Source organism: Euleptes europaea, chromosome 4, assembly GCF_029931775.1.
Source record: "Euleptes europaea isolate rEulEur1 chromosome 4, rEulEur1.hap1, whole genome shotgun sequence".
In the NCBI taxonomy this organism is placed as follows: Eukaryota; Metazoa; Chordata; class Lepidosauria; order Squamata; family Sphaerodactylidae; genus Euleptes; species Euleptes europaea.
Window position 1 is genome coordinate 13,125,381 of NC_079315.1, and position 27,972 is coordinate 13,153,352.

Below are 27,972 nucleotides of genomic sequence, written 5' to 3' on the forward strand. Positions count from 1 at the left end.
TAAAAGGCCTTTCTTTGGGATCGTCCCAATCATGCCAAGGGGACTGGGTTCATTCTCACTTGTAAATCTGGATTAGCCAATGGGAGATTAAAGGTTTGGAAGCTGGGGTTTAACATGTCTGGTGTTAATCAGCAGAGATCAGGAAAGAACTGACACCTGTACAAAGAGGCCAATTATTGGGCTTGTCAATCACTGGGCGCTTCAAGTCTGCAGTTTGAAGAAATTGATTACGCCTGTCTGCTCTCAGGGCAAGCTGAGATCACTTTTAATTTAGAGATCACCGGCGTATGACAATATGCCAGAAAGGGTCCCCACCCCATCAATAGGAAAAGCAGAATAGGGCTAAATCATTCTTTAAATCACAAATTATGCAATATCATGCAAATTGAAACAATATGCATATTATATACAGATCAAGGAACTCATATTTTCAACAACAACAGCACCTTTATTGGCATATATGCAATTAATAAGGTAAAGGTAAAGGTCCCTTGTGCAAGCACCAGGTCATTCCTGACCCATGGGGTGACGTCACATCCTGATGTTTACTAGGCAGACTATGTTTACAAGGTGGTTTACCAGTGCCTTCCCCAGTCATCTTCCCTTTACCTCCAGCTAGCTGGGTACTCATTTGACCGACCTCAGAAGGATGGAAGGCTGAGTCAACCTTGAGCCGGCTACCTGAAACCGACTTCCGTTGGGATCGAACTCAGGTCGTGAGCAGAGCTTGGACTGCAGTACTGTAGCTTACCACTCTGCGCCACTGGGCTCTTTATGCAATTGATACAGGGGCTAAAAAACCAAGGAGAACAAAAGCTAGGACCCAATAGGATCAGAATTTAGATTCTCAAAGCCTCGTAGAAAGTTGTAGAAATTTTGCTACCCTATCCATTATATCGGAGTTTTGTCCAGAGAGAAAAAACTGAACTTTACAACTGTCCGAAACTCCGTTCCATTCATCTAAGAGTGACTTAAGAAATGTCGCTCAGATATCAACATAGGAAGAACAATCCCAAAAAACCATGTTGCAGTGATTCTACGCTGCTCATACTGCACGGACAGAGTCTTTTAGGATATGGGACTTCCTGAAACCTCCCAAAAAGTACGGCTGAGGGTAAAACATTAAACCTCGCAAGCATAAAAGCTCTTAGTTGTTGCGAGTTAACCAAGTGGTGGAAGTAAGGGGCCAGACAATCCAAAGGTAGTGGGATCCCAAGATTTACAGGGGAACAGGCTTTCCTGGCTGCACAGTTTAGTGCCTGTAATTCTATGTCTAGGAATCGACTTTTTACAATCATATTTTCTTGTCCCTGAATCTGGATTCTTTCTTTCTTTCTTTCTTTCTTTCTTTCTTTCTTTCTTTCTTTCTTTCTTTCTTTCTTTCTTTCTTTCTTTCTTTCTTTCTTTCTTTCTTTCTTTCTTTCATGACAATCAACTGTCAGAGAGACGTTTTTCAATCTCTCATCATGTTTTCCATCCGAGACAACCGCACCACAGCGGGGTGACTAACAAACCTTCCCACTCCCGACTCCCACCCCTTTTACTAATAACCAACAAAATGCCTGTTGAAAGCAAAATATATATATATATTTGGGAGTCCCTTAAGGCTGGCTTTATACTCTCCTGCTCTCTTGATTTGATTGTACTGCGCTGTAGTTTTAAGGGATTTAACAGAGTTAATTGTGATTTGCTGTGATTTGTTACCCATTTTAAGGCTTAAATAGAGGCAGGGTAAAAATCGAATGATTGAATAGTGTGGATGGAATAAATAAATAACAACAGCAAACAGCACTACTACTACTACTGCTACTACTAGTAGTAGTGGGTTACCAACTCCAGACTGGGAAATTCCTGGAGACTTGGGGGGTGGAGTTTGGGGTAGTGAGGGAGCTCAGCAGGGACATAATGCCATAGAGTACACCCTCCAAACCAGACATTTTCTCCAGGGGTCTGATCTCCGTAGTCTGGTAGTCTCCAGGCCATACCTGGAGGTTGGCGACTCTAAATATGATTTACAGGATCGTTTTCTGGAGGGAATCAGAGTATTTCTAGGATCCTTGTCGAGTGCAAATACAGTACAAATTTCGGTCTGTCTGGCCCGGGCCATTTAGTATCAAGGAACAAGGCAGGTTTTCTCCTCGCCAGCATCTCTTTTTACTAAAGGAGCAAATGGGACACACTAAAAAAAGGTGCACACCGAGGTGTGCTAAAGCTCCAATCCTAAGAAAACTTTCCTGGGAGTAAGCCCTACTGTATTGACTTCTGAGCTGATAGGAAGAAAGTAGATTCCTTTGAAATGTGGTGTTGGAGGAGAGCGTTACAGATACCCTGGACCGCCTAAAAAACAAATCAGTGGGTTCTAGATCAAATCAAGCCCGAACTGACCCTAGAAGCTAAAATGACTAAACTGAGGCTGTTGTCTTCTCATAATATGTCCAAAGTACAAGAGTCACTGGGAAAGACAGTCATGCTAGGAAAAGTTGAAGACAGCAGGAAAAGAGGAAGACCCAACAAGAGATGGATGGACTCTATAAAGGAAACCACAGCCCACAGTTTGCAAGACCTGAGCAAGGCCTGGCCTACCTCACAGGGGTGTTGTGAGGATAAAACGGAGGACAGGAGAATGAGACAAGCCACTTTCGGTCCCCATTTAGGGAAAAGGTGAGGTATAAATTTAGTATGTATATAACTATACAATTATATTTCGTTAGGGTAGCCAACCTCCAGGTAGTAGCCGGAAATCTCCTGCTATTACAACTCATCTCCAGCCGACAGAGATCAGTTCACCTGGAGGAAATGGCCACCATGGCAATTGGACTCTATGGCATTGAAGTCCCTCCCCTCCCCAAACCCCGCCCTCCTCAGGCCCCAACCCAAAAACCTCCAGCCAGCGGCAAAGAGGGACCTGGCAACCCTATATATAGGTATATACCCACCGGAAGAATGAGCATACATCTCTTCCATAGAGTCGCCAGCTTCCAGGTGGGGCCTAGAGGTCTCCCATCACAACTGATCTCCAGACAACAGAGATCAGGGGAGAGGCTGTGGCTCAGTGGTAGAGCATCTGCTTGGCATGCAGAAGGTCCCAGGTTCAATCCCCGGCATCTCCAGTTAAAGGGACTAGGCGAGCAGGTGATGGGAAAGACCTCTGCCTGAGACCCTGGAGAGCCACTGCGGGTCTGAGTAGACAATACTGACTCTGATGGACCAAGGGTCTGATTCGGTATAAGGCAGCTTCATGTGTGTTCATGTGTGTTCCCCTGAATGAAATGGCGGCTCCGGAGGGCGGGCTCCGTAGCATTACACCCCACTGAGGTTCTTCCCCTCCCCAGGCTCCGCTCCCAAATCCCCAGGAATTTCCCAACCTGGCAACCTTTTGTGTGTGTGTGATGGTGTAAACTTCCACATTACATCCACAAAGAAGTACAAAACTCAAAGCCATTACAAAACTGTTTGCGGCTGAACAAATATATTAGACATTTCACAGGAGTCAGGTAATAGGGTTGGCCAGGTCCCTCTTTACCACTCGAGGGAGGTTTTTGTGGCGGAGCCTGAGGAGGGAAGGGTTTGGGGAGGGAAGGGACTTCAATGCCATAGAGTCCAATTACCAAAGCAGCCATTTCTCCAGGTGAACTGATCTCTATCGGCTGGAGATCAATTGTAATAGCAGGAGATCTTCAGCTAGTACCTGGAAGTTGGCAACCCAATCTGGTAACCTTCCTGTATCGATGTTGCATCAAGATATATTACATATACATTTGGTCTTACTGCATTTGAGCAGCCTTTCCGGCCCTCCCTGCTGGAGAATGGCCACCCAGCATTGGAAACCGGGTGGGGGACCGGAAATAGTTGGAAAGGCGAGGAGGAAATATTTAACATAAATAAATATGAATGGGTAGTTATGACGCTAAAGATAGTAATCATCAAGTAGTTGGATTTAAACATGTCAGATCAATATTCTGGATAGTAGTTATCTCAGTGTAATTCACTGTATTTGATTGTTTTTGTATAATCTATATTTCTGTATTCTGTATTTATTTATTGTTTTGTATTAATGGTTCTATATTTGGGGTGGTTTTTTCTGTATCTTTCCTGTATCTTTTTGTAGTGATTATTATATCATCAAATTGTGCGTGTGTGTGTGCGTGCGTGTGTTAAGTGCAGTCACGTCGCTTCTGGCTCATGGCAACCGTATGAATCCATGTCCTCCAAAACATCCTATCTTTAACAGCCTTGCTCAGGTCTTGCAATTTGAGGGCCATGGCTTCCTTTATAGCAGTGGTTCCCAACCTTTTTTTGACCAGGGACCACTAGGACTTTTTTGTTCGGCGCAGGGACCCCAAGGTTCAAAATAAAAATTCGGAGAATTTGAAAATAAACTTTAATCATAACTGTTAGTCAAACATTAAAGTTAGAATAATATTTGAATATATATATTTTATAATAGAGAACTTTTAATTGAAAATATTAATTTATTATGGGTTTATAACTTTGTTTTGCGGACCTTAATTTAGTCCTCACGGACCCCTGGGGGTCCACGGACCCCTGGTTGGGAACCAGTGCTTTATAGAGTCCATCCACCCTGTTTTCCTGCAGCCTTCGACTTTTCCCAGCATGCTTCTCTTTTCCAGTGATTCTTGTCTTCCCATAATGTGGCCAAAGTACGACAGCCTCAGTTTATTCATTTTAGCTTCTAGGGTTGCCAACCTCCAGTTACTGGCTGGAGATCTGCTGCTATTGCCTCCCGCCGGAGGCAAAGAGGCACCTGGCAACCCTATCTATAACCCACTGATCTGTTAAGGCACCAATTAAAATCAGCACAAAAACCTCGGGCCTCACCAGTTCTTTTAGTTCCCTGCCCTAAACCTTTCCAGTGGCTTCTCCGGCATCTGCCCTTTTCGCGGCCTCTTTTATGGTGATTTTTTTTTTTTACCCCATAATTTGTACATGCATAGGAGCTAAGAGCTACCGCGCCAGACAGAACGAGTTCTTACTTCCGCAGACACGCAAACTGGGTGGGAAACGGCTGCGTGGGTGGCTAGGAAGGTTGGGGAGGAGAACAGCCAAGCAAGGTGTAGGCACGGCCACCTGTATTATGTCACCAGTGGGAGGGACAGGGATGGAAACAGGGCAAGACGTTTGCTTCACTTACAATAACACACGCAATAAGGGCCAGCAGGGGGCAGCACCCACCGTGGGAAGGCACCAATCTTTCTTTAACCCCTTCGTATCCCCAGAGCATATTCCCCTATCATTCGGCGATCCTTCTTCCTTCAAAAAACCTGTCCCTACTGCTGTTTTTAAATTGAAGAAGTTACGTGAAGTTGGGATTTTTTTGCCCCAATATGCATCGCTTTACACTTACTCACATTGAATCTCATTTGCCATTTTAATGCCCATTCTTCCAGGGCAGAAAAGAGCAACCAAAATGATTAGGGGGCTAGAGCAACTGTCCTATGGGGAGCGGTTAAGACGCTTAGGGCTGTTTAGCTTGGAAAGAAGGCGGCTAAGGGGAGACATGATAGAGGTCGATAAAATTATGCATGGTTTGGAGAGAGTGGACAGACAGGGAGAAGTTTTGCTCCCTCTCCCATAATACCAGAACGCGGGGTCATCTGCTGAAGCTGGAGGGTGAGAGATTCAAAAAAGATAAAAGGAAGTATTTGTTCACACAACGCAAAGTTAAATTGTGGAACTCCCTGCTCCAGGATGTGGTGATGGCTGCCAGCCTGGAGGGCTTTAAGAGGGGAGTGGACATATTCATGGAGGAAAGGGGTATTCATGGCTATTAGTTAGAATGGATACTAGTCATGCTGCATACCTATTATCTCTAGTATCAGCGGAGCATGCCTATTATTTTGGGTGCGGGGGAACAGAGGCAGGATGGTGCTGCTGCAGTCGTCTTGTTTGTGGGCTTCCTAGAGGCACCTGGTTGGCCACTGTGTGAACAGACTGCTGGACTTGATGGGCCTGGGTCTGATCCAGCAGGGCCTTTCTTATGTTCTTAAGTTGGTTTTTATATGTTGACTTTCTCTACCACGTTAGGAAGAATCAAACCGGCTTCCCCTCCTCCCCACAGCAGACACCTCACCCTGTGAGCCAGGTGAGGGTTGAGGGAGTTCAGAGAGAACTGCGCCTAGCCCAAGGTCACCGAGCTGGCTTCGTTTGTAGGAGTGGGGAAACCAACCCGGTTCACCAGATTAGCCTCCGCCGCTCATGCAGAGGAGTGGGGAATCAAACCCGGTTCTCCAGATCAGAGTCCACCGCTCCAAACCATTGCTCTTAACCACTACAACACGCTGGCTGTTTTAATTGCTGTTTTAATATGCTTTTCAAAATTCAAAGTGTTTTCAGAATTCAAATTGCTTTTATTTTTTAGCAGCTACATCTTCAATTTCTAATATTGTCTACTGTATTAATTGTACTTTTTAAAATTATGGCTGTACATCTCACGAATTCTAATTAATTGTAGGTTTTTTTTTATTATGGCTGAACATCTCAGGAATTTTAAGGGCAGACAGGGGAAAAAAAGGGAGGTTTAAATAAACAGGCTGTCCTGCCCCAATTTGTGCATTGTTTTGGAGTCAAATAATGCCCCCCCTTTATTATTGCCTTGTATTGAGAGCCAGCATGGTGTAGTGGTTAAGAGCGGCAGACTCTAATCTGCAGAACAGGGTTTGATTCCCCACTCCTCCACATGAAGCCTGCTGGGTGACCTTGGGCTAGTCACAGTTCTCTCTCAGCCCCACCTACCTCACAAGGTGCCTGTTGTGGGGAAGGGAAGGCGATTGTGAGCTGGTATGAGACTCCTTTTGGTAGAGAAAATTAGGGTATAAAACCCAACTCTTCTTCTTCACCCCAAGTCATCACATACTGAAAGAGGGCTGTCTGAGGCCATGCTCTTACTGAGGTCGTAAACCTGACTCTTGACAGCACTGCTTCAGAAAAACAGATGCCAGGAAATAGGATCTGCCTTGGCTTTTAGCTGGACATTGCCTAGCCTACTTTTCTTTTAATGTAATGGACACAGAAGACATTAGAGTTGGAACAGGCCACACAAGTTGACATAAACAGCGGTCGGAAGCAACCTCTGGTACGGCTGTATTTACAAAGGTCCTCTAAGTGCCTGGATTCTGGGTAGGGTTGCCGACCTCCAGGTACTAGCTGGAGATCCCCTGGGATTACAACTGATCTCCAGCTACTATAGGTCAGTTCACCTGGAGAAAAAGGCCAATTTGAAAGGTGGGTTCCATGGCATTATACCCCATTGAAGTCCTTCCCCACTCCAATCCCCACCCTTCGCAGGCCCCGCCACAGGTATCTCCAGGTATTTCCCAACCCGGAGCTGGCAACCCTAGGGATGGGTCTATCTTGGAACCCAGGTACAATTATCACTGATTAAAGATGGGTTATCTTTCTTAATTAAGAACAGACAGCTCAATTTCCTAGGGGGAAACACATCAATGGCTGGGTTGCGTGTCAATGTTCAGGTAATTTACTCTCAGGAGAGGAGTGCCTCTCATTAAACAATTTGTCAGATCCCGGTCACACATTAGACAATTGAACAATCCAGGTTTGCGACTGCCTGTACATTATAGTTGCCATCTCTGGGTTGGGAAATACCTTGAGATTTTGGGGGTGGAACCTGAGGAGGGTGGGGTTTGGGGAGGGGAGGGACTTCAATGCCATAGAGTCCAATTGCCAAAGCGGCCATTTTCTCCAGGTAAACTGATTATCAGCTGTTTGGCTTAAAAAGAAGGCAGTTAAGGGGAGACATGATAGAGGTCTATAAAATTACGCATGGTATGGAGGGAGAAGCTTTTCTCCATCTCTCGTAATACTAGAATGCGGGGTCATCTGCTGAAGCTGGAGGGTGAGAGATTCAAAACTGATAAAATGAAGTACTTCTTCACACAACACATAGTTAAGTTGTGGAACTCCCTGCCCCAGGATGTGGTGATTGCTGCCAACTTGGAAATCTTTAACAGGGGAGTGGACATATTGTTGGAGAAGAGGGGTATTCATGGCTACTAGTCAAAATGAATACTCATCATGATGCATACCTGTCCTCTCCAGGATCAGAGGAGCATGCCTATTATATTAGATGCTGTGGAACACAGGCAGGACGGTGCTGCTGCAGCCGTCTTGTTTGTGGGCTTCCTAGCGGCACCTGGTTGGCCACTGTGTGAACAGACTGCTTGACTTGATAGACCTTGGTCTGATCCAGCAGGGCTTTTCTTATGTTCTTATGAGATCAGTTGTAATAGCAGGAGGTCTCCAGCTAGTACCTGGACGGTGAGCCCGAGGAAAATACAATCAGAGTCCCCAACTGAAACGTTATAAGATGGAAAATTATAGAGGAAGGGGAAGGTAGGCCAGCAATGATGGATTCCGTCTCTGTCCTCAACCATAGGCCTGGCAGAACATCGCAGTCCTACAGGCCCTGAGGAACGGCTCAAGATCCCGCCGGGCCCTGGTCTCACTAGTGAGGAGAAGAAGAAGAAGAAGAAAAGTTGGTTTTTATATGCTGACTTTCTCTACCACTTAAGGGAGACTCAAACCGGCTGACAATCATCTTCTCCTCCCCTCCCCACAAAAGGTAGTTGGGGCTGAGAGAGCTCTAAGAGAGCTGCGACTAGCCCAAGATCACCCAGCAGGCTTGACGTGGAGGAGTGGGGAAACAAATCCAGTTCACCAGTTTAGCCTCCGCCGCTCATGTGGAGGAGTGGGGAATCAAACCCAGTTCTCCAGATCAGAGTCCACCGCTCCAAACCACTATACCTTGCTGGGTCTCACCCGCACTGGGCCAAAAAAGCCCTTGCGATCAGTCATAGTTCCAGGAGATCTCCATGCTCCACTTGGAGGTTGGCAACCCTATGGAAAGATGGCTGAAGATTTGGGGAAGGAAAACCAGGAGGCGGTGAGACACCCCTCCCCGCTGCAGGGGAGGCAGACTGGGGCACCGGCTCAGCCGCCGCCACCCAACAATTATCTTTAACGAGGCCTGGATGGGCTCATTAAACAGAAGGGAGGCTGACGGCACCCCGTTAGAGAAGAGAAGCCAGCCGGGGCTGAACCCCTCACTGCTCCCCAGGAAAGCCAGAGTGGGATGAAGGAGTTCTGGCTCTCCCTCAAAGAACCGCCTGCAGACATGCTGGCTGCTGGTACATTGTTAAAGCCAAGCAGGTCTCCGCCGGGTTTGTGCCTCCCCTAAAGAGAGGGTTGCCTACCTCCAGGTGGTGCCAAATTAGTTAGTACATCAATCAAGATAGCACTTATGGCCAAACAATGCAAAAGTAAGCACACTTATGCCAAAACAGTGTATTAGACTATTATAACCAAAAGCAGCCCCTTCTGGATGCACACCTTAACGTGGTGAGGGGGTTTGTGTGTGTCAGGGAAGCTGAGAGCAATGCCGTAAGGGGTCTAGACTCTATCAAGAGACTAAACTCCTAGCAGAGTCACTCAAGACGGAATGGTCACAGCTGAGACACCAGACGAAGATGCATCCACCCCCTAAAGGGATCAATGGCCACATCCGCAGAAGAGAACAGGCAGTTCCAATGGGGATGGGGGCAGAGGAATCCCTGAAGGTTAGCTACTGGCCAGCAGCAGTAGTGGAAGGTGACACTGGCGGAGGATCTTTCGTAGACAACGGCAGTGCCACTACGGCTAACCCTGGTTAGTACTGCGCAGAAGAAGGCACTGGTTAACCACTTCTGACCAACCTTTACCTTGAAAACCCTATGATGAGACAATCCAAAATGAACACATTTTGGAGGACTTTCATTCATAGGGTCGCCATGAGTCGGAAGCGACTTGACGGCACTTAACACACACACACACAACCAAAAGCAGACATACAGTTATAGCATTTCCAATACTACAACATGTACTATGCCAAATGTAATTGTCCACAGCTCATTCAAGATATAAGTCCACTCCTTCAAAATGTCCATAGATATCAAAATTAGTAAATGCAACTTTATAAACGTCCATAGATGCCAAAAGTAATGGGTTTCCGGTAGTTATTCCCATTTCGCTTGCGCTTCTTCAGTCATGGCAGTCCTATGGTGAAGAATTTGTCCTGGAACCTTTGTTCCAGAGGTCGGCGTGTAGCCCTTCTCTACTGGCGGGTGGCTGTCAGGGTCATCTAATTACTTTTGGCATCTATGGACGTTTATAAAGTTACAATTTCTAATTTTGATATCTATGGACATTTTGAAGGAATGGGCTTATATCTTGAATGAGCTGTGGGCTATTACATTTGGCATAGTACATGTTATAGTATTGGAAATGTTATAACTGTATGTCTTCTTTTGGTTATAATAGTCTAATACACTGTTTTGGCATAAGTGTGCTTACTTTTGCATTGTTTGGCCATAAGTGCTATCTTGATTGATATACCTCCAGGTGGTAGCTGGAGGTCTCCTGCTATTACAACTGATCTCCAGCCGACAGAGATCAGTTCCCCTGGAGAAAATGGCTGCTTTGGCAATGGAAGTCCCTATGGCATTGAAATCTCTCTCCTCCCCAAACCCCGCCCTCCTCAGGCTCCACCCCAAAAATCTCCAGGTATTTCCAAACTCGAAGCTGGCAACCCTACCTAAAGAAGAGCCAGGAGAGAATCAAGCATAAATAAATTCACCCACCCACATTGAAAAAGCTTTCTTGAAGACACAACTCCTTCCAATCCAAGATCATCAATATTTGCCAGCTCCAAGTAGGGAAATCCCTGGAGATTTGGGGGGTGGAGCCTGGGTAGGGTTGCCAGGTCCCTCTTCACCACTGGTTTTTTTTTGGGGGGGGGCAGAGCTTGAGGAGGGTAGGGTTTGGGGAGAGGAGGGACTTCAATGCCAAGAGTCCCATTGCCAAAGTGGCCATTTTCTCCAGGGGAACCTATCTCTATTGGCTGGAGATCAGTTGTAATAGCAGGAGATCTCCAGCTACTACCTGGAGGTTGGCAACCCTAAGCCTGGGGAGATTGGGGTTTAGTTAGGGGAGGGGCTTCAATGAGGTGGCTGCTACCATTTGTATCCCGTCCGGGAACCTGGCGACTTGCTACTAGATGCTGTGTAAAGTTGGCTGAATAATTGCTGAATAACTGCTGGAACTAAAGGATGTAGTATCCCAATTTGGGATTATTGGATAACTTTATACGCAGTTGCAGCAAGTATCCCTATGGGGACTTGTGAAAATACTGAACAAGCCAAATTTGGAACAAGTGTGTGCACTGTTGCTGATATAGGTGGGACTGAAGAAGACTCCGAAACAATCGTATCCCATCTTACTCTTCAGTTTGAAGATACCATTTTTGGACAGATTGATATTGTGGAAACCTTTTATGTGGACTTCCATATAATAATGTGCATACTTAGTTTCTCCGTCACTTTTGTATATAGCCTTCACTTGTTGTTTGCAGCAATTTAATACAATTTTGTTATGCTATGTCAGTGTCAGCATTTTCCTGTACTAATTTTCTAACCATTGGTATCAGTACAGAGGTGTTCTGTTTGTGGAGCACCTGGAGGTTGGCAACCCTATCAATATGTGACCCCAGGGCCAATCGGGGTGGGGAGGTGGGGTGTCAAGCCTCAGTTTTAGACCCTTGTTAATGGGGTTTTTTTTTTTTGCCATTTGATAAGTCGTGTGACTTGTTTTTACGCACATCACGAAATGTCAGTTTTAATTTTTATTACGGCCGGGGTGTCAAAAGCCTGCATTGAACCAGGACGCTCTGGACCGCTGAGGGTCCGCTCAACCCCCACCACCACCCCGCCCCGACTTGCAAAGAGTTCCGGAACACAAGACCAAAATTCAGTCTACCCCGTGTGGAGCCCACAGAAAGAACCAAGCAGGAGCCAATGTTCCTTGTTCAACTGCAACGGCACTGAACCCGTCCAGCGGTAGGGTTGCCAGGTCCCTCTCCGCAACCGGCGGGAGGTTTTGAGGGCGGAGCCTGAGGAGGGCGGGGTTCGGGGAGGGACTTCAATGCCATAGAGTCCAATTGCCAAAGCAGCCATTTTCTCCAGGGGAACTGATTTCTCTTGCCGCACAAAACTGGAACTGTTTGTCCTTTCACGTCCACTTTAATTGGTTATAACATTTACGTTAGGTTGAACTGAGCCCTGCGAGCAGTGCCGGATTTACGCAAAAGCTAAACAAGCTATAGCTTAGGGCCCCACTCTCTTTAAAAAAATTTTAAAGGAAAAAAAACTGGATGTGCATTTCCAAAATATAAGATAAAAAACAAATAAAATAAAACCTACATACAACAACAGTGTTTTGTGTTGTGTATGCTCCTATGATGTAAGTAATGGGCCACGCCTGCTAGCTTGCTCCCTAAAATATCACTGGTTTGCTCATTTCTATATATAGGGTGCCTACATTCTGCATGTTTTAGGGGTCCATAAATTACCATATAGCATATATATTCAACAGCTGGACATATAAAGGGCCCCATTACCTTCAATAGCTTAGGGCCTCATCAAGCCTAAATCCGGCCCTGCCTGCGAGGCTTATAAAGTATAATTGAGTAGAGTTGTAGAGTTATTTATGTTAGATGTTAGACTTTCTTCAGTGGAAGATATAGAAACTGAGGGAATATTATATATCCTTTGGCATGGTGTCAATGCTACTTAATTTCTTAGTAAAATTATTGAGCATTATTAAACATATGATTGTTTTCGGTTTGATTCACTTATAAGGTCGTCAGTGAATCAGCGCCTTTGGGCTGCCGGTTCCCCACAGCCATCTCTATTTTCAGCACAGGTTTTTTTCTTAACATACTATCTGGAGGTTGGCAACCCTAAGCATGCAACGCATAGAGGACACCCAGGAACGTTGTGATCCAACCTCACTTTTTCTTAGGCAAGATTGCTCTACCTCAGTGGTTCCCAAAGTGGGCAGTACCACGCCCTGGGGGGCGGTGGGATTACCTAGGGCAGGGGTCTGCAAACTGCGGCTCCCGAGCCGCATGCGGCTCTTTGGCCCGTTGAGTGCGGCTCTCCGAACTTGGTTCGGAGCCCCTGCTCTCGCGCCCGCTTGTGCCGGCAGCCGACTGTGGAGCCGGCGCGCCTGAGAGAGAGAGAGAGAGAGAGAGAGAGAGAGAGAGAGAGAGAGAGAGAGCAGGTGAGCAGGAGCGCTGTCTCTCCCCCCCCCCCGCCGTGGAGAATGGCCGGGTCCCCCTTTCCCTTGCCCTCAATGGTTGGTGGCTAAAGTCTCCCCTCCCCTCTAGCCGCCCGATTGCTGGGCGGGCGGCTCGGCGGTTCCTGGCCCCCCCGCCTATCAGCTGTTGGGCGGGGCGGGCTTCCTTTGGTAGACCTGGCCTCCGGCTGAGTCCCATTGGGAGGCCATGTCTACCCACTAGCTTTCTTGGTGGTAGACCTGGACTCCGAGGAGGGGGAAAAGTCCCCCTTCAGAGGCCAGGTCTACCAATTGGCTTCTATGGGCCTCCAAAGGCCAGGTCTACTGCCAAGAAAGCCAATGGGTAGACCTGGCCTCCCAATGGGACTCAGCCGGAGGCCAGGTCTACCAATAGGCTTTTATGGTGGTAGACCAGGCCTCCAGACGAGGACTCCGGACGGGGAGGGGGAAATGGCAGGGACTTGCAATTTAATTTTTATCAATAAATAAGATCACTGTTAAGTATGATATCAAGTTTTATTCAGTGTACCTATAGTTTAATTAAGACTTAAAACTTTAATTAAAGTTTATTAAGTTAATAAACAGTGTACCTACCCATATAGTTTAAGTTTAAGAAATTTGGCTCTCAAAAGAAGTTTAAGAAATTTGGCTCTCAAAAGAAATCTCAATCGTTGTACTGTTGATATTTGGCTCTTTTGACTAATGAGTTTGCCGACCCCTGACCTAGGGAGGCACTAAGGGGCAAGAGGGCAGCAGGGGGGGGGGGCGCTAGAGGTGGGCCCCTTCAACTGTGTTGTTCACTAAGTTACAGTAGATCAAGCTATGGCACCATGCTGATTTTTGTTGAATACATTTCAACTAAAAAGTTTTAATTTGATTTTGAATAAATGTGCAATTAATTGTTAACTGTTTTGAAACTTTAGTGTTGTTTTGAAACTTTAGTGTTGTTATCTTCCTTCGTGCATCATGCAAACCCCTATTTTGAATAATGCTTTGTATTGGATAGGGTAGGGGGCGCTGGGGTTGAGTTCGTGGAACCAAGGGGGCGGTGGCCCGAAAAGTTTGGGAACCACTGCTCTATCTTATCCTTTCAGCCGCCCTTCGACTGGGCCCAGAATTCAGCACACCAAGAATCTCCTCTTTCATATATGTGGAAGTGCAGAGGATGTTTAGCTTTTCAGAGACCTGTTTTATCTCGAATTTGAAAATGTGGGGAAAGGCAGGGGGAGAGCGAGGCGACCTCTGACGGTCAGAAACGGCATGCATAATCCACACAAAGACCCAAAGTTGTCGGAGGGGTGACGGCGAGTGAAACCGCCATGCACAAAAGACCTAAAAGACAAGGCTAGGGTTGCCAACTTCCAGGTAGAAGCCGGAGATCTCCCGCTATTAGAACTGATCTCCAGACAATAGAGATCAGTTCACCTGGAGAAAGTGGTTATTTTCTCCAGGAGAATTGATCTCTATGGCATTGAAGTCCCTTGGTGTAGTGGTTAAGAGCAGTGGTTTGGAGCGGTGGACTCTGATCCGGAGAACCGGGTCCGATTCCCCACCCCTCCACGTGAGCGGTGAAGGCTAATCCGGTGAACTGGATTTGTTTCCCCACTCCTACACACGAAGCCACCTGGGTGACCTTGGGCTAGTCACAGCTCTCTCAGCCCCACCTACCTCACAGGGTGTCTGTTGTGGGGAGGGGAAGGTGATTTTAAGCTGGTTTGAGTCTCTCTTAAGTGGCAGAGAAAGTCAGCATATAAAAACCACTTCTTCTATCACATGAACACATGAAGCTGCCTTATAGTGAATCAGACCCTTGATCCATCGAAGTCAGTATTGTCTACTCAGACTGGCAGCTGCTCTCCAGGGTCTCAGGTGGAGGTCTTTCACATCACCTACTTGCCTAGCCCCTTTAATTGGAGATGCCGGGGATTGAACCTGGGACCTTCTGCATGCCAAGCAGATGCTCGATCACTGAGCCACAGCTCCTCCCCATCTCTATCGGCTGTAGATCAGTGGTAATAGCAGGAGATCTCCAGCTAGTACCTGAAAGTTGCCAACCCTAGTCCTAATTTTTAAAAAAGGCATTACATGACTTTTGTTTCTGGCCCTGTCACTCTTGTGAGCCCATTTCTTGATCCCTTTGGGAATGGACCCCACCCTGGTTTGGGAACAGAGGAGTACATCTCTGGCACTCTCAACCCTGGGCGGGTCCCGGCAAAAGGTTTTGGAGCTGGCCCTGCTCTCGAAGGCACACTTGGCTCCGTTGCCAAACCCAAGACACCTGGGACAGAGATGTAAGTACAGGTACAGCTGCCAAATGTGCTTGGTTTTTATTGAGAGTCCTTGGGAGCTGGGAAGCTTCCCAGGAGCCGAGGCAAGCGAGAGTCCTTTGTGAATCAAAAGACATCCCTTTGGTGAATAACTGGAAACAGGCGAATGTGGCAAATCACACAGCGGTAGGGTTGCCAGGTCCCGCTTCGCCACCGGTGGGAGATTTTTGGGCGGAGCCTGAGGAGGGCAGGGTTTGGGGAGGGACTTCAATGCTATAGAGTCCAATTGCCGAGGAGGCCATTTTCTCCAGGGGGGACTTCTGCAGGATAAAATGCCATACAGTCCATCTTCCCAAGAAGCCACTTTTCTCCAGGGGAACTGATCTCTGTAGCCTGGAGTTCAGTTATAATTCTGGGAGATCTCCAGTCCCCACCTGGAGGTTGGCAACCTCCCTTGTGCCATGGAAGCTCGCTGGGTGACCTTGAGCCAGTCACACTCTCTCAGCCTAACCTACCTCACAGGTAGGGTTGCCAGCCTCCAGGTACTGAGATAAAACAATACCTGTGCTGTAAACTAGTAGAGACTGTAGCAAGTAGCAGCACGTGGGCTCTATAGATAAAAAAGAACAACGCTGAAGAGCTTTCAAGGAAACAGGAAAACAATTTAAAGGCTAAAGTTAGCCAACATATTAAACATCAACCTAGAGAACCACTTGCATAAATATAATACAGAAGTACATACAATCTCGTCAAAGATTCATTCATCTATGAAAATGTACATATATAACACACCAAAGATTCTATTCATCTTGGAAAATGTCAATGTCACAGGTGGCACCCAACGGAAGTAGGCTGCAGAAAATACAATATGAGGTCTTCACAAATGCAAACAAACAAACCCAACCTTTCAAAAACACAAGTGGTGTATTAATGCTATGCTGTTTAGACCAATAAAGATGCAAGCAACTGCCTCAGAGAAGCCGCAAAGAAAAAAAAAGGGGGGGGGGGTTCTCAGTATCAAGAGAGAATGCAAAGCTCCCTGTGCAGTGGGCACAAAGCTCGACCCAGATTGCAGATACGGGAAAAGTTGTTACAATGGCTGAATTGCCGCACAAGCTTTGTGCCAACTGGACAGGGAGCTTTGCATTCTCTCTTGATACTGAGAATCCCCCCCCCTTTTTTTTGAAAGGTTGGGTTTGTTTGTTTGCATTTGTGAAGACCTCATACTGTATTTTCTGCAGCCTACTTCCGTTGGGTGCCACCTGTGACATTGACATTTTCCAAGATGAATAGAATCTTTGGTGTGTTATATATGTACATTTTCATAGATGAATGAATCTTTGACGAGTTTGTATGTACTTCTGTATTATATTTATGCAAGTGGTTCTCTAGGTTGATGTTTAATATGTTGGCTAACTTTAGCCTATAAATTGTTTTCCTTTTCCCTTGAAAGCTCTTCAGCATTGTTCTTTTTTATCTATAGAGCCCACGTGCTGCTATTTGCTACAGCCTCCAGGAACTAGCTGGAGATCTCCCGCTATTACAACTGATCTCCAGCCAACAGAGGTCAGTTCCCCTGGAGAAAATGGCCGCTTTGGCAATTGGACTCTATGGCATTGAAGTCCCTCCCCTCCCCAAACTCCACGCTCCTCAGGCTCTGCCCCAAAAGCCTCCTGCAGGTGGCAAAGAGGGACCTGGCAACCCTAGTCACAGGGTTGTTGTAAGGATAAAATGGAGGAGAGAAAAATGATGTAAGCCCCTTTGGTTCCCCAGGGTGGAGAAAGGTGGGGTATCCATCAATTAAATAAATAAATAAACAAACCTTAGTGTGTGAATGTAGAAGGAGAGCCTTTACACTGCAGAGATCCTATGATGAACTGAGTGTGTTTCCTTGTGCTCTTGTCCGCTCTGGCATCCCTGTGGGTGGAGTCCAAGCCTCGGGTTGCCAACTCCATCTATGGAAATTTCTGGAGATTTGGGGGGGGTGTAGGGTTGCCAGCTCTGAGTTGGGAAATACCTGGAGATTAGAGTTGCCAACCTCCAGGTACTAAGAAAACAAAGGACCTATGCTGAAATAGTGTAGACTAATGGAAAAAGCAGCATGTGGCTGCTTTTTCCATTAACCTCCAGGTACTAGCTGGAGATCGCCTGCTATTACAACTGATCTCCAGCTGATAGAGATCAGTTCACCTAGAGAAAATGGCCGCTTTGGCAATTGGACTCTATGGCATTGAAGCCCCTTCCCTGCACAACCCCTGCCCTCCTCAGGCTCCGCTCCCAAAACCTCCCACCAGTGGTGAAGAGGGGCCTGGCATCCCTACTGGAGATTTTGGGGGGCAGAGTCTCAGGGAGAGGGGAGTTTGGAGAAGGTAGGGACTCCAATGCCATAGAGTCCACCTTCCAACGCAGCCATTTTCCCCAGGTGAACTGATCTCTTTCGGCTGGAGATCAGTTGTAATTGCCAATCTCCAGCCACCACCTGGAGGTTGGAAACCCTAAGGCACTAGCTTGAGCTCTCCCACTATTACACCTGATCTCCAGCCGATAGAGATCAGTTCACATGGAGAAAATGGCTGCTTTGGCCATTGGACTCTATGGCATTGATTGCCAGGTCCCTCGTGGCCACTGGAGGGCGGTTTTTAGGGCAGAGCTTGAGGAGGGCGGGGTTTGGGGAGGGACTTCAATGCCATAGAGTCCAATTCCCAAAGCGGCCATTTTCTCCAGGGGAACTGATCTCTATCGGCGGGAGATCAGTTGTAATAACAGGAGATCTCCAGCTAGTACCTGGAGGTTGGCAACCCTAATTGAAGTCCCTCGCCGCCCCAAGGCCCGCCCTCCTCCGGCTCCGTCCCCAAAGCCTCCCGCTGGTGGTGAAGTGGGACCTGGCAACCCTACTCTCGCTATCAAGGAAGGGGTTGATGTTCAGCTCCATCTCCCTTCCCTCCCTGGTTTCTGAGAAGCATGGGGGCAGCTTTTGAACTCCGCGGTCTGGCGGTACCTGGCTTGGCTTCACCTGGGTAAGGGAGCCGTTTTGCGTGTCAGTTGCTACCTGGGTGAGAGCTGAGCGGACCTGCCCGGGCAGGATGGTTTCCCTGTACCATTCCAGGGGACGGCTCACAAACCAAGAAGGCGTGGAGAAAACATTTAATAGCAGCGTTTAAGTGGAAAAACTGGCTGAGCTGTGGCAGCGGAGTAGCAGGGAGGGGCAGAATCCACAGCTGGTACATTTTCTCAACCCTTCACCTGCTCCCTGCGACAGGGAAGGCAGAGAGACGGCAACCACTGCCGGCCCGCCTTACCTTCCAGCTAGGGTTGCCAACCTCCAGGTGGTGGCTGGAGATCGCCTGCTGTTACAACCGATGTCCAGCCGATAGAGATCAGTTCCCCTGGAGAAAAATGGCCACTTTGGCCATTAGAATCATAGAGTTGGAAGGGACCACCAGGGTCATCTAGTCCAACCCCCTATACAATGCAGGAAATTCACAACCACCTCCCTCTCCCACACCCAGTGCCCAGAAGATCGTCAAGGTGCCCTCCCTTTCATGAACTGCCTAAGTTCATAGAATCAGCATTGCTGACAGATGGCCATCTAGCCTCTGCTTAAAAACCTCCAGGGAAGGAGAGACCACCACCTCCCGAGGAAGCCTGTTCCACTGAGGAACCGCTCTGACTGTTAGAAAGTTCTTCCTAATGTCTAGACAGAAACTCTTTTGATTTAATTTCAATCCGTTGGTTGCGGTTCGACTTTCTGGGGCAACAGAAAACAACCCTCCTCTATATGACAGCCTTTCAAGTACTTGAAGATGGTTATCTTTGTAGTACTACCACATTGGACTCTACGGCACGAGCCCCTCCCCTCCCCAAACCTCGCCTTCCTCAGGCTCCACCCTAAAAACCTCCTGCCGGTGGTGAAGAGGGACCTGGCGACCCTACTTCCAGCAGTTACAAAAAATTCTCCAGGACAGACGGGACAGAGCCATAGAAAATGCAGATTCTGTGAAAGGCTGGAGTATAAGCTATATAGGAGATGGCATCTGCAGAGGGTGGACTCTATGGCCTTTCATTAGAGTTGCCAACTTCCAGGCTGGAGATTTCCAGCCTGGGAAAGGTGAAATTTATGGTGGGCAGGATCACAGCAGGGATGTGAGGCTTAGGGCTGCCAACCTCCAGGTGGTGGCTGGAGATCTCCTGCTATTACAACTGAGCTCCAGCCGACAGAGATCGGTTCACCTGTCCGTGAGAAAGAAACAGAACGGAAGCCAGGAAAGCGATTGAGGTGGGGGGAATCAGCCGGGCTTCAGTCGGCTCGAATCGCAATGAGGAGGAAGAATGAATCGCTACCGACAGTAGGTCTGAACCACATTTTTAAAATATTCCCTAAAACTCTTGGCAGGCAGGCAGGCAGGCAGGCAGGCAGAAAGAGAGGGAGGGAGGGAGGAAGAGAGAGGAAGGAAGGAAGGAAGGAAGGAAGGAAGGAAGGAAGGAAGGAAGGAAGGAAGGAAGGAAGGAAGGAAGGAAGGAAGGAAGGAGGGAGAGAAAGAAAGAAAGAAAGAAAGAAAGAAAGAAAGAAAGAAAGAAAGAAAGAAAGAAAGAAGGAGAGGGAGAGAGAGAGGAAGGAAGGAAAGAGAGAGAGAGAGAGAAAGAAAGAAAGAAAGAAAGAAAGAAAGAAAGAAAGAAAGAAAGAAAGAAAGAAAGAAAGAAGGAGAGGGGGAGAGGGGGAGAGAGAGAGAGAGAGAAAGGAAGGAAGGAAGGAAGGAAGGAAGGAAGGAAGGAAGGAAGGAAGGAAGGAAGGAAGGAAGGAAGGAAGGAACCGCATAGCGAACAAAGGCCAGGGCTAGAATGTGTTGTGCTTGTTTTCTAGGGTGGCATGCAAAAGTGGCAGCCATGCCCCTGGTCTGAAGTGGTACAGTCCATTCTCTCCTTTTGTGTTCTACCACATCACTCTGCAACACTAGCACCATTAAAGGGTCATGCAAGTCAGATGGGCTGATAACGCCTCAGTCAGTCCTCTGCCATGAAGGAACGCCCGCCCCTCCCACCTGGAAGCCCCGCCCTTTCCACCTCCCGAGACATCCTGAAAGCCCCGCCTCCCAGCTTGCCCCACTGCAGTACTTACTGACACATCGTCCTCCCTTCTCCTCGAAGCCAGGGACGCACCGGCAACGGCCCATCGGAACCAACCACTCCCCGTCGGGACTGCAGTGCATCTTGGGTGCAAGCCCCGCTTCCTCGGCGGCGTTTTTGAGGCAGACGCCCGGCACTTCCGCCAAACCCTCGGAGCGGGCCGGCGTCTCCGGGAAGTCGGCCAGGCCGCGCATGGTTTTCGAGCAGGTCTTGTAGTACGCTCTCACCGAGACCAACGCCACGCACGCCCCAGAGTTCTGGAAAGCCAGGTAGAATCCGCGCTGCTGCAAGTTCTTGATAGAGGAGACCTCCGTGTTCAGTTGCAGGGTGCCTTGCTCGATGTCCCGGTTCGTGAAGCTGCGGTCTCCTGCTACGGTATTGACCTGCGAGGGAAGAGACTTGGGGTCATTTGATAACATCCAGCAGAATCACACTGCAATGACCTGAGGAGGTGACACTATTTAGCCCCGTTAAGTGGCTGCCTGTTTACTGACGAGCTACACATTACAGTTCCACAGTAGTAGTAGTAGTAGTAGTAGTAGTAGTAGTAGTAGTAGTAGTAGTAGAAGAAGAAGAAGAAGAAGAAGAAGAAGAAGAAGAAGAAGAAGAAGAAGAATTGGCTTTAATATGCCGACTTTCTCTACCACTTAAGGAAGAATCAAACCAGCTCACAATCACCTTCCCTTCCTCTCCCCACAAGAGACACCTGTGAGGTAGGTGGGGCTGAGAGAGCTCGAAGAGAGTTGTGACTAGCCCAAGGTCACCCAACTGGCTACATGTGGAGGAGAGGGGAAACAAATCCAGTTCACCAAATTAGCCTCCACTGCTCAGAAGAGTCAGCGTGGTGTAGTGGTTAAAAACGGTGGTTTGGAGAGCTGGAGTCTGATCTGGAGAACCGGGTTTGATTCCCCACTCCTCCACGTGAACGACGGAGGTTAATCTGGAGAACTGGGTTGGTTTCCCCACTCCTCCACACGGAGCCAGCTGGGTGACCTTGGGCAAGTCATTCTCTTTCAGCCTCACCTATCTCTCAGGGTGTCTGTTGTGGGGAGGGGAAGGGAAGGTGATTGTAAGCAGGTTTGATTCTCCCTTAAGTGGCAGAGAAAGTCGGCAAATATAAACCAACTCTTCTTCTTCTTCATGTGGAGGAGTGGGGAATCTTACTTACTTTAATGATGATTGTTAACATGGCCAGAACGGCCCTGAGCAATGTAACACTGAATGGAGTGGGGAATCAAGCCCGGTTCTCCAGATCAGACTCCACCACTCCAAGCCGCCCCTCTTAACTGCTACACCAGCACCCCCAGGCCCAGTTCTGGTCAGGAAAACCATGCAGGAGCGGGTAAATCTAATCCCCCTCTCTCCATGCTCCACAATCTCAAAGAAAATGGGAACGGCAGAACTTCAGAACATGTCTCTCTACCCAACCCAGGGACATCCCCATGCTTAGGTAAGCCCTTCATCTACAAGAAGGATGTAAGAAGAGCCCTGCTAGATCGTTCTAGTCCCGCGTTGCCTTTCCAACAATAACCCACCAACGATGGAACACTCCAGGAGGACACCTTCTTTTGGGAATAGATCTGTAGTCCATGGGGAGGGGCAGTGGCTCAGTGGTAGAGCCTCTGCTTGGCATGTAGAAGGTCCCAGGTTCAATCCCCGGCATCTCCAGTTAAAGGGACTAGGCAAGTAGGTGATGTGAAAGACCCTTCCTGAGACCCTGGAGAGCCACTGCCCGTCCGAGTAAACAATACTAACTTTGATGGACCAAGGGTCAGATTCAGTATAAGGCAGCTTCATGTGTTCACTGCACTGATTATTGTTGGTATCATCTATTATTGTCGGTATCACTAGGCTTTTACTCCATCAGCCTATACCTTGTTATCCAATATTTTGCATCGTTCACACGATACCTTGCCTTAGGCAGCTTGTTAATCTCATTATGGCTCACATTACCATTGAACTTTGTATTACTAGTCCATTTGTGCTCTTGAAACTCCCAGTCCGAGTGGTAAAAAGGCCGATTGCGATGCGGCACCTCCGGGTGTAAACCGGGAGTGGCGCGATCGCGCCGGCACGGCTGCGCGCATGCAATCCCTGCCTTGGCTCCGCCCCAAAAACCTCCTGCAGGAGGAGAGGGGGGGATCTGGCAACCCTAATAGTACAGCTGACCCAATGTGGGTTCCTAAAAGTGCTCGGAAGGCTTCAGCCCCTGGAAAATTTCCCGTTTTAAAAACGGCTTCTGTTTTTCAGCCTAAGCATTTATTTCCCATTCCCCTCTCCCTGGCGCTGTGTTCTTTTGCTCATGTGGGGTGGGCGGGGAAAGTTTCTAATTGCACAATCACCATATCTTTAATATCTTGCAGATGATCACTAAAAAGCAATAAACCGATTGCATTTGCGCCAAAGGAATGGAAGCCGTAATTAAAGCCCCCCCCATAAAGGATCTGTTAAGGAATGCCAAGAGAACTGGAAGCGCTTAAAACAAAAACAATGGAGGCGTGAAAGACGACTTAAAGGAACAGTCGCCCCGAGACTCCTAAAAAAAAAAAAGTCCTGATTGTCTAGAAGAGGCTAGCTGGCACTGCAATTGCTTCTGAATTGAAAATATCGCCAGAAATCAAGTTTTGAAAAAACAAGGGAAGCTAGTGCAGAAAACACTGGAATTAGGGTTGCCAAGCACCAGGTACTAGCTGGAGATCTCCTGCTATCACAACTGATCTCCAGTAAATAGAGATCAGTTCCCCTGGAGAAAATGGCCTCTTTGGCAAATTGGACTCTATGGCATTGAAGTCCCTCCCCAAACTGAAGTCCCTCCCCAAACTGAAAATTGGACTCTATGGCATTGAAGTCCCTTCCCAAACCCTGCCCTCCTCAGGCTCCGCCACAAAAACCTCCTGCCAATTGCGAAGAGGGACCTGGGAACCCTAGACGGAATGCTGTGGGTTCCATCTGGATAGGGTTGCCAGGTCCCCCCTCTCCTCCGGCAGGAGATTTGGGGGGACGGGGATGACACGCACGCGGCTGTGAGCAACGCGACCCTGTCACTTCTGGTTTACTTCCAGAAGCACCAGAGCACAATTGGTCGGTTTACCACTCAACCTACATTTGAGTGGGAAATCGTCCCGTCCCGCTACACCTTCCCGGAACTCAACCGGAAATGACAGGATCGCGTTGCTCACGGCCAGCAGATGGATTGGCGGTAGAGTTGCCAGGTCCCTCTTCGCCGCTGGTGGGAGGTTTTTGGAGGTGGAGCCTGAGGAGGGCGGGGTTTGGGGAGGGAGGGAGTGCCATAGAGTCCAATTGCCAAAGTGGCCATTTTCTCCAGGGGAACTGATCTCTATCGGCTGGAGATCAGTTGGAATAGCAGGAGACCTCCAGCTAGTACCTTGCAGGTTGGCAACCCTAATTGTGGGCAATTGCCCACCATTCCAAGCTACCTGGCAACCCTACATCTGGATTCCATTTTTTTAAAAAAGACCCTAGTAATTCGAGATTAAATGGCTGTTTCAACCCAACCAATGTGGAAGAACTTGCTCTCCCTTACCTCAATCCCTACTTCTCTCCCCCACCTTCTGTTCTGGATTGCTACCAATTGTTGTGTGTGGGAGGGGGCAGGGTTGCCAGCCTCCAGGTACTAGCTGGAGATCTCCCGCTATTACAACTGATCTCCAGCCAACAGAGATCAGTTTCCCTGAAGAAAATGGCCGCCTTGGCCATTGGACTCTATGGCATTGAAGTCCCTCCCCTCCCCAAACCCCACCCTCCTCAGGCCCCACCCCCAAAATCTCCAGGTATTTCCCAACCCGGAGCTGGAAACCCAAGGAAGTACCCTATGATGTAATCTCTAGAAGGGAATTCTTAGCCTCATGGAATCATATAACTAATAGCAATGGGTGGTCCTCCTTCGTGGATCCAAAAATCCTGCAAGGGGTGGGCCACCCAGCGCTTAAACTCATCTTTCACATTACTTTGGAGCCATCCCCTGGTTTATAGAAAAACCACAAAGGGGCATACATAGATAGATACAAATCTACCTCTGCAGAAAGTACCCTTTGATTTCTCCCTCTGCTAAAAGGTATAAAAGGGGGATGCCCTTGGGGAAGGGGGAACTGGCTAATTAAGAGGGGAGGGAAAAGGAATTGAAAGGAGAGGGAGCCGTGGGGTGGGGAGGGAACCTTGCTTTTATAGACCCCCCCCACACACACACACACATACCACCTTTTAGAATATTTTAGTGGAGACTACTAAGAGGCAGAAGGCTGGGTATATCTGGCGAAACAATTGGTATCGCATCTTCAAAATGTTACTTTTTCTTTTCTTTTCCCTTTTGGAAAACTGTCCGTGTGACGGACTAAAAGTTAATATCTGTCAGTGACCGTAGGTGGGCAGAGCTTAAGGGGAAGAAAGACTCTGAGCTTCTGGAAGAGAAGAGGCCTTTTACTCTGGGTTCCAGTGTGATGGGTTGTACCTAGTGTGACTGGGGACAAAAACCTGAAGGGCGACGAAAGAGACAGTTTGGGGGAAAAGGTTCCTACTCTATTCACAGAGGGGAGGAATAGTCTCTGGGGAAGTAGGTAATCCTGGCCCAAGTGTTGTGCGAAAATTACTTTAAGTGCTGTGAAATAATTCCGCAGATAAAGGCCATTTATGCATGGTCAGTTTTGATGCTCGCTCAAAGCTCTTTTTTAAAATGCGACTTTAAAAATGCCTATTCACGATCCCGACCCCAAAGAAGAAATCCCCCCCCTCACCTGCTCCTTCGTTCCTGTTTGCATAGCCATTAGCATGTGCACAGCTATCGTGCTGCTATTGTTTTGCATGGTTCCTTCAGGGGATTCTTCTCGGCACCAAAGGTCGCATTATAGGGGCTCTTAAGTAATGCGAAGCAGGTATGCACCGGCTTCGCAGTCACTTCCGGAATGAGGGTTCAGCGTGAAAAATTCAAAAAAATATGCGGGGCAATTCAGCCTGGAATGCTCTGCTAATTACCATGCAAAAATGGCCAAAGGAAAGGAGAAGGGATGGGAGCAACTCCACATTTCCTAGTTTTAGGCACCAGAGTATACACATGAATCTCCGTGTACAGGTTGTGGGACTAAGCTACCTTAAAGTGTTGGAAACCTTAGATCAAATATCATCTGTGCTGCATGTGTTGAGCAACTCATTATATGTACAGAAACGTTGAACCTTTCCTTAATACTAGTTTTCCCTCCCATACCCTTCCCTGTGAAGTATAATAAAATTCTGTTGTTTCATTGTTGAACCGAGTAAAGCCTCTGGTGTCTCAATTGTACGAGGTAAAGCGAAGTAGGAGACTTGGGAGAGATTTTCCCCCTTGTCATAGTCTGCATCCAAGATGCCGTTTTTTGTTTGTTTGTTTGTTTGTTTTATAGTCGCTGCCAGTTATGAAGAAGAGTTGGCTTTTATATGCCGACTTTCTCTACCACTTAAGGCAGAATCAAACCGGCTCACAATCACCTTCCCTCCCCCTCCCCACAAGAGGGATGGATGCATGCCACTGTTGGCTTGGCACAAAGCTGAGCCAGTGGTGGCGGAGGAGCAGCCAACTGATGCATCTGGCTTAGGGGGACAAAGTACCTTGACCTGGCCCTGAAAAGCCTAAGGACATATCAAGGCACTTGGTCGCATTCCCAGTTCTCCATCCTCTTTGAACACATGAAGCTGCCTTGTACTGAATCAGACCCTTGGTCCATTGAAGTCAACATTGTCTACTCAGACTAGCAGCGGCTCTCCAGGGTCTCAGGCAGAGGTCTTTCACACCACCTACTTGCCCAGTCCCTTTAACTGGAGATGCCGGGGACTGAACCTGGGATCTCCTGCATGCCAAGCAGATGCTCCATCACTGAGCCATGGCCCTCCCCTAATATTTGAACACATGAAGCTGCCTTATACTGAATCAGACCCTTGGTCCATCAAAGTCAGTATTGTCTACTCAGACCAGCAGTGGCTTTCCAGGGTCTCAGGTAGAGATCTTTTACACCACCTACTTGCCTAGTCCCTTTAACTGGAGATGCTGGGGATTGAACCTAGGACCTTCTGCATGCCAAGCAGATGCTCTACTGTTGAGCCCCTTGCTCTCGCAGTTGGGGCAAGATTCTTTCTTTCTCTGCTTATAAAACTCTGCGAGCACAATCAAATTGCAGGAAGCTTCTCTGTCACATAAGCTCTGCTGACCTTGGTGAAGAGCGGGCGTCGGAACTGGATGCCAACGTCTTGGTCCGACTCCATGTAGTAAAGGTTGAAGGTCTCCTTGCAGCTGACCGCCTCCCCTTTGAAGCTCTTGCAGTCACGGATGGTGAACCTCAGCTCCACGTAGATGTGGGAGGAGTCCTGGCCCCGGAAGATCCAGTTGGTGCGCAGCCAGTGGTCCGTGTCGCCCTCTGAGAAGACGTTGCAGTCCTGGTACATGTAGACTGGGGTGCTGTTGATCATCTGCTGCGACCCGCTCCACTACGCATGGAGAAGAAAGGAGGGGGGAGAGGAAAGGGTCATGTTAAAACTAGTTTCAGAGAGTGGCTGTGTTGGTCTAGAACATAAGAACATAAGAAAGACCATGCTGGATCAGACCAAGGCCCATCAAGTCCAGCAGTCTGTTCCCACAGTGGCCAACCAGGGGCCTCTAGGAAGCCCCCAAACAAGATGACTGCAGCAGCACCATCCTGCCTGTGTTCTACAGCTCCTAATGTAATAGGCCTGCTCCTCTGATAATGGAAAGAATAGTTATGCACCATTTTGACTAGTAGCCATGGATATCCCTCTCCTCCATGAACGTGTACACTCCCCTCTTCCAGCCTTCCAAGTTGGCAGCCATCACCGCATCCTGGGGCAGGGAGTTCCACGAATAGATAGATAAATTAGATAGATAGATAGATAGATAGATAGATAGATAGATAGATAGATAGATAGATAGATAGATAGATAGATAGATAGGACAGGTTAGGAATAGCCTTGGATCAGACCAAGGCCCATCGAGTCCAGCAGTCTGTTCACACAGTGGCCAACCAGGTGTCTCTAGGAAGCCCACGAACAAGACTACTGCAGCAGCATTATTCTGCCTGGGTTCCACAGCACCTAACATAATGATATATAATATAATTACAATGAGAACATAAGAACGCAAGAAAAGCCATGCTGGATCAGACCAAGGCCTATCAAGTCCAGCAGTCTGTTCACACAGTGGCCAACCAGGTGCCTCTAGGAAGCCCACAAGCAAGACGACTGCAGCAGCATTGTCCTGCCTGTGTTCCAAAGCACCTAAGATAATAGGCATGCTCCTCTGATCCTAGAGAGAATGGGTATGCATCATGACTAGCATCCATTTTGACTAGCAACCATGGATATACCTCTCCTCCACGAACATGTTCACTCCCCTCTTAAAGCCTTAAGAACAGAAGAAAGGCCCTGCTGGATCAGA

The 27,972-nt window shown here is 48.0% G+C and overlaps 1 protein-coding gene across 1 annotated transcript in view; it reads right to left on the reverse strand.

Annotated features, from left to right (window-relative positions):
- Positions 1–27,972, reverse strand: part of EPHA1 (EPH receptor A1) — a 139,246-nt gene that overhangs the window by 33,175 nt on the left and 78,099 nt on the right. The window contains exons 3-4 of the mRNA XM_056848481.1: positions 26,733–27,008; positions 20,530–20,920 (exon numbers count right to left, since the gene is read on the reverse strand). Coding sequence (XP_056704459.1) covers positions 20,530–20,920; positions 26,733–27,008 — 667 coding nt within the window. The remainder of the gene's footprint in view (positions 1–20,529; positions 20,921–26,732; positions 27,009–27,972) is intronic.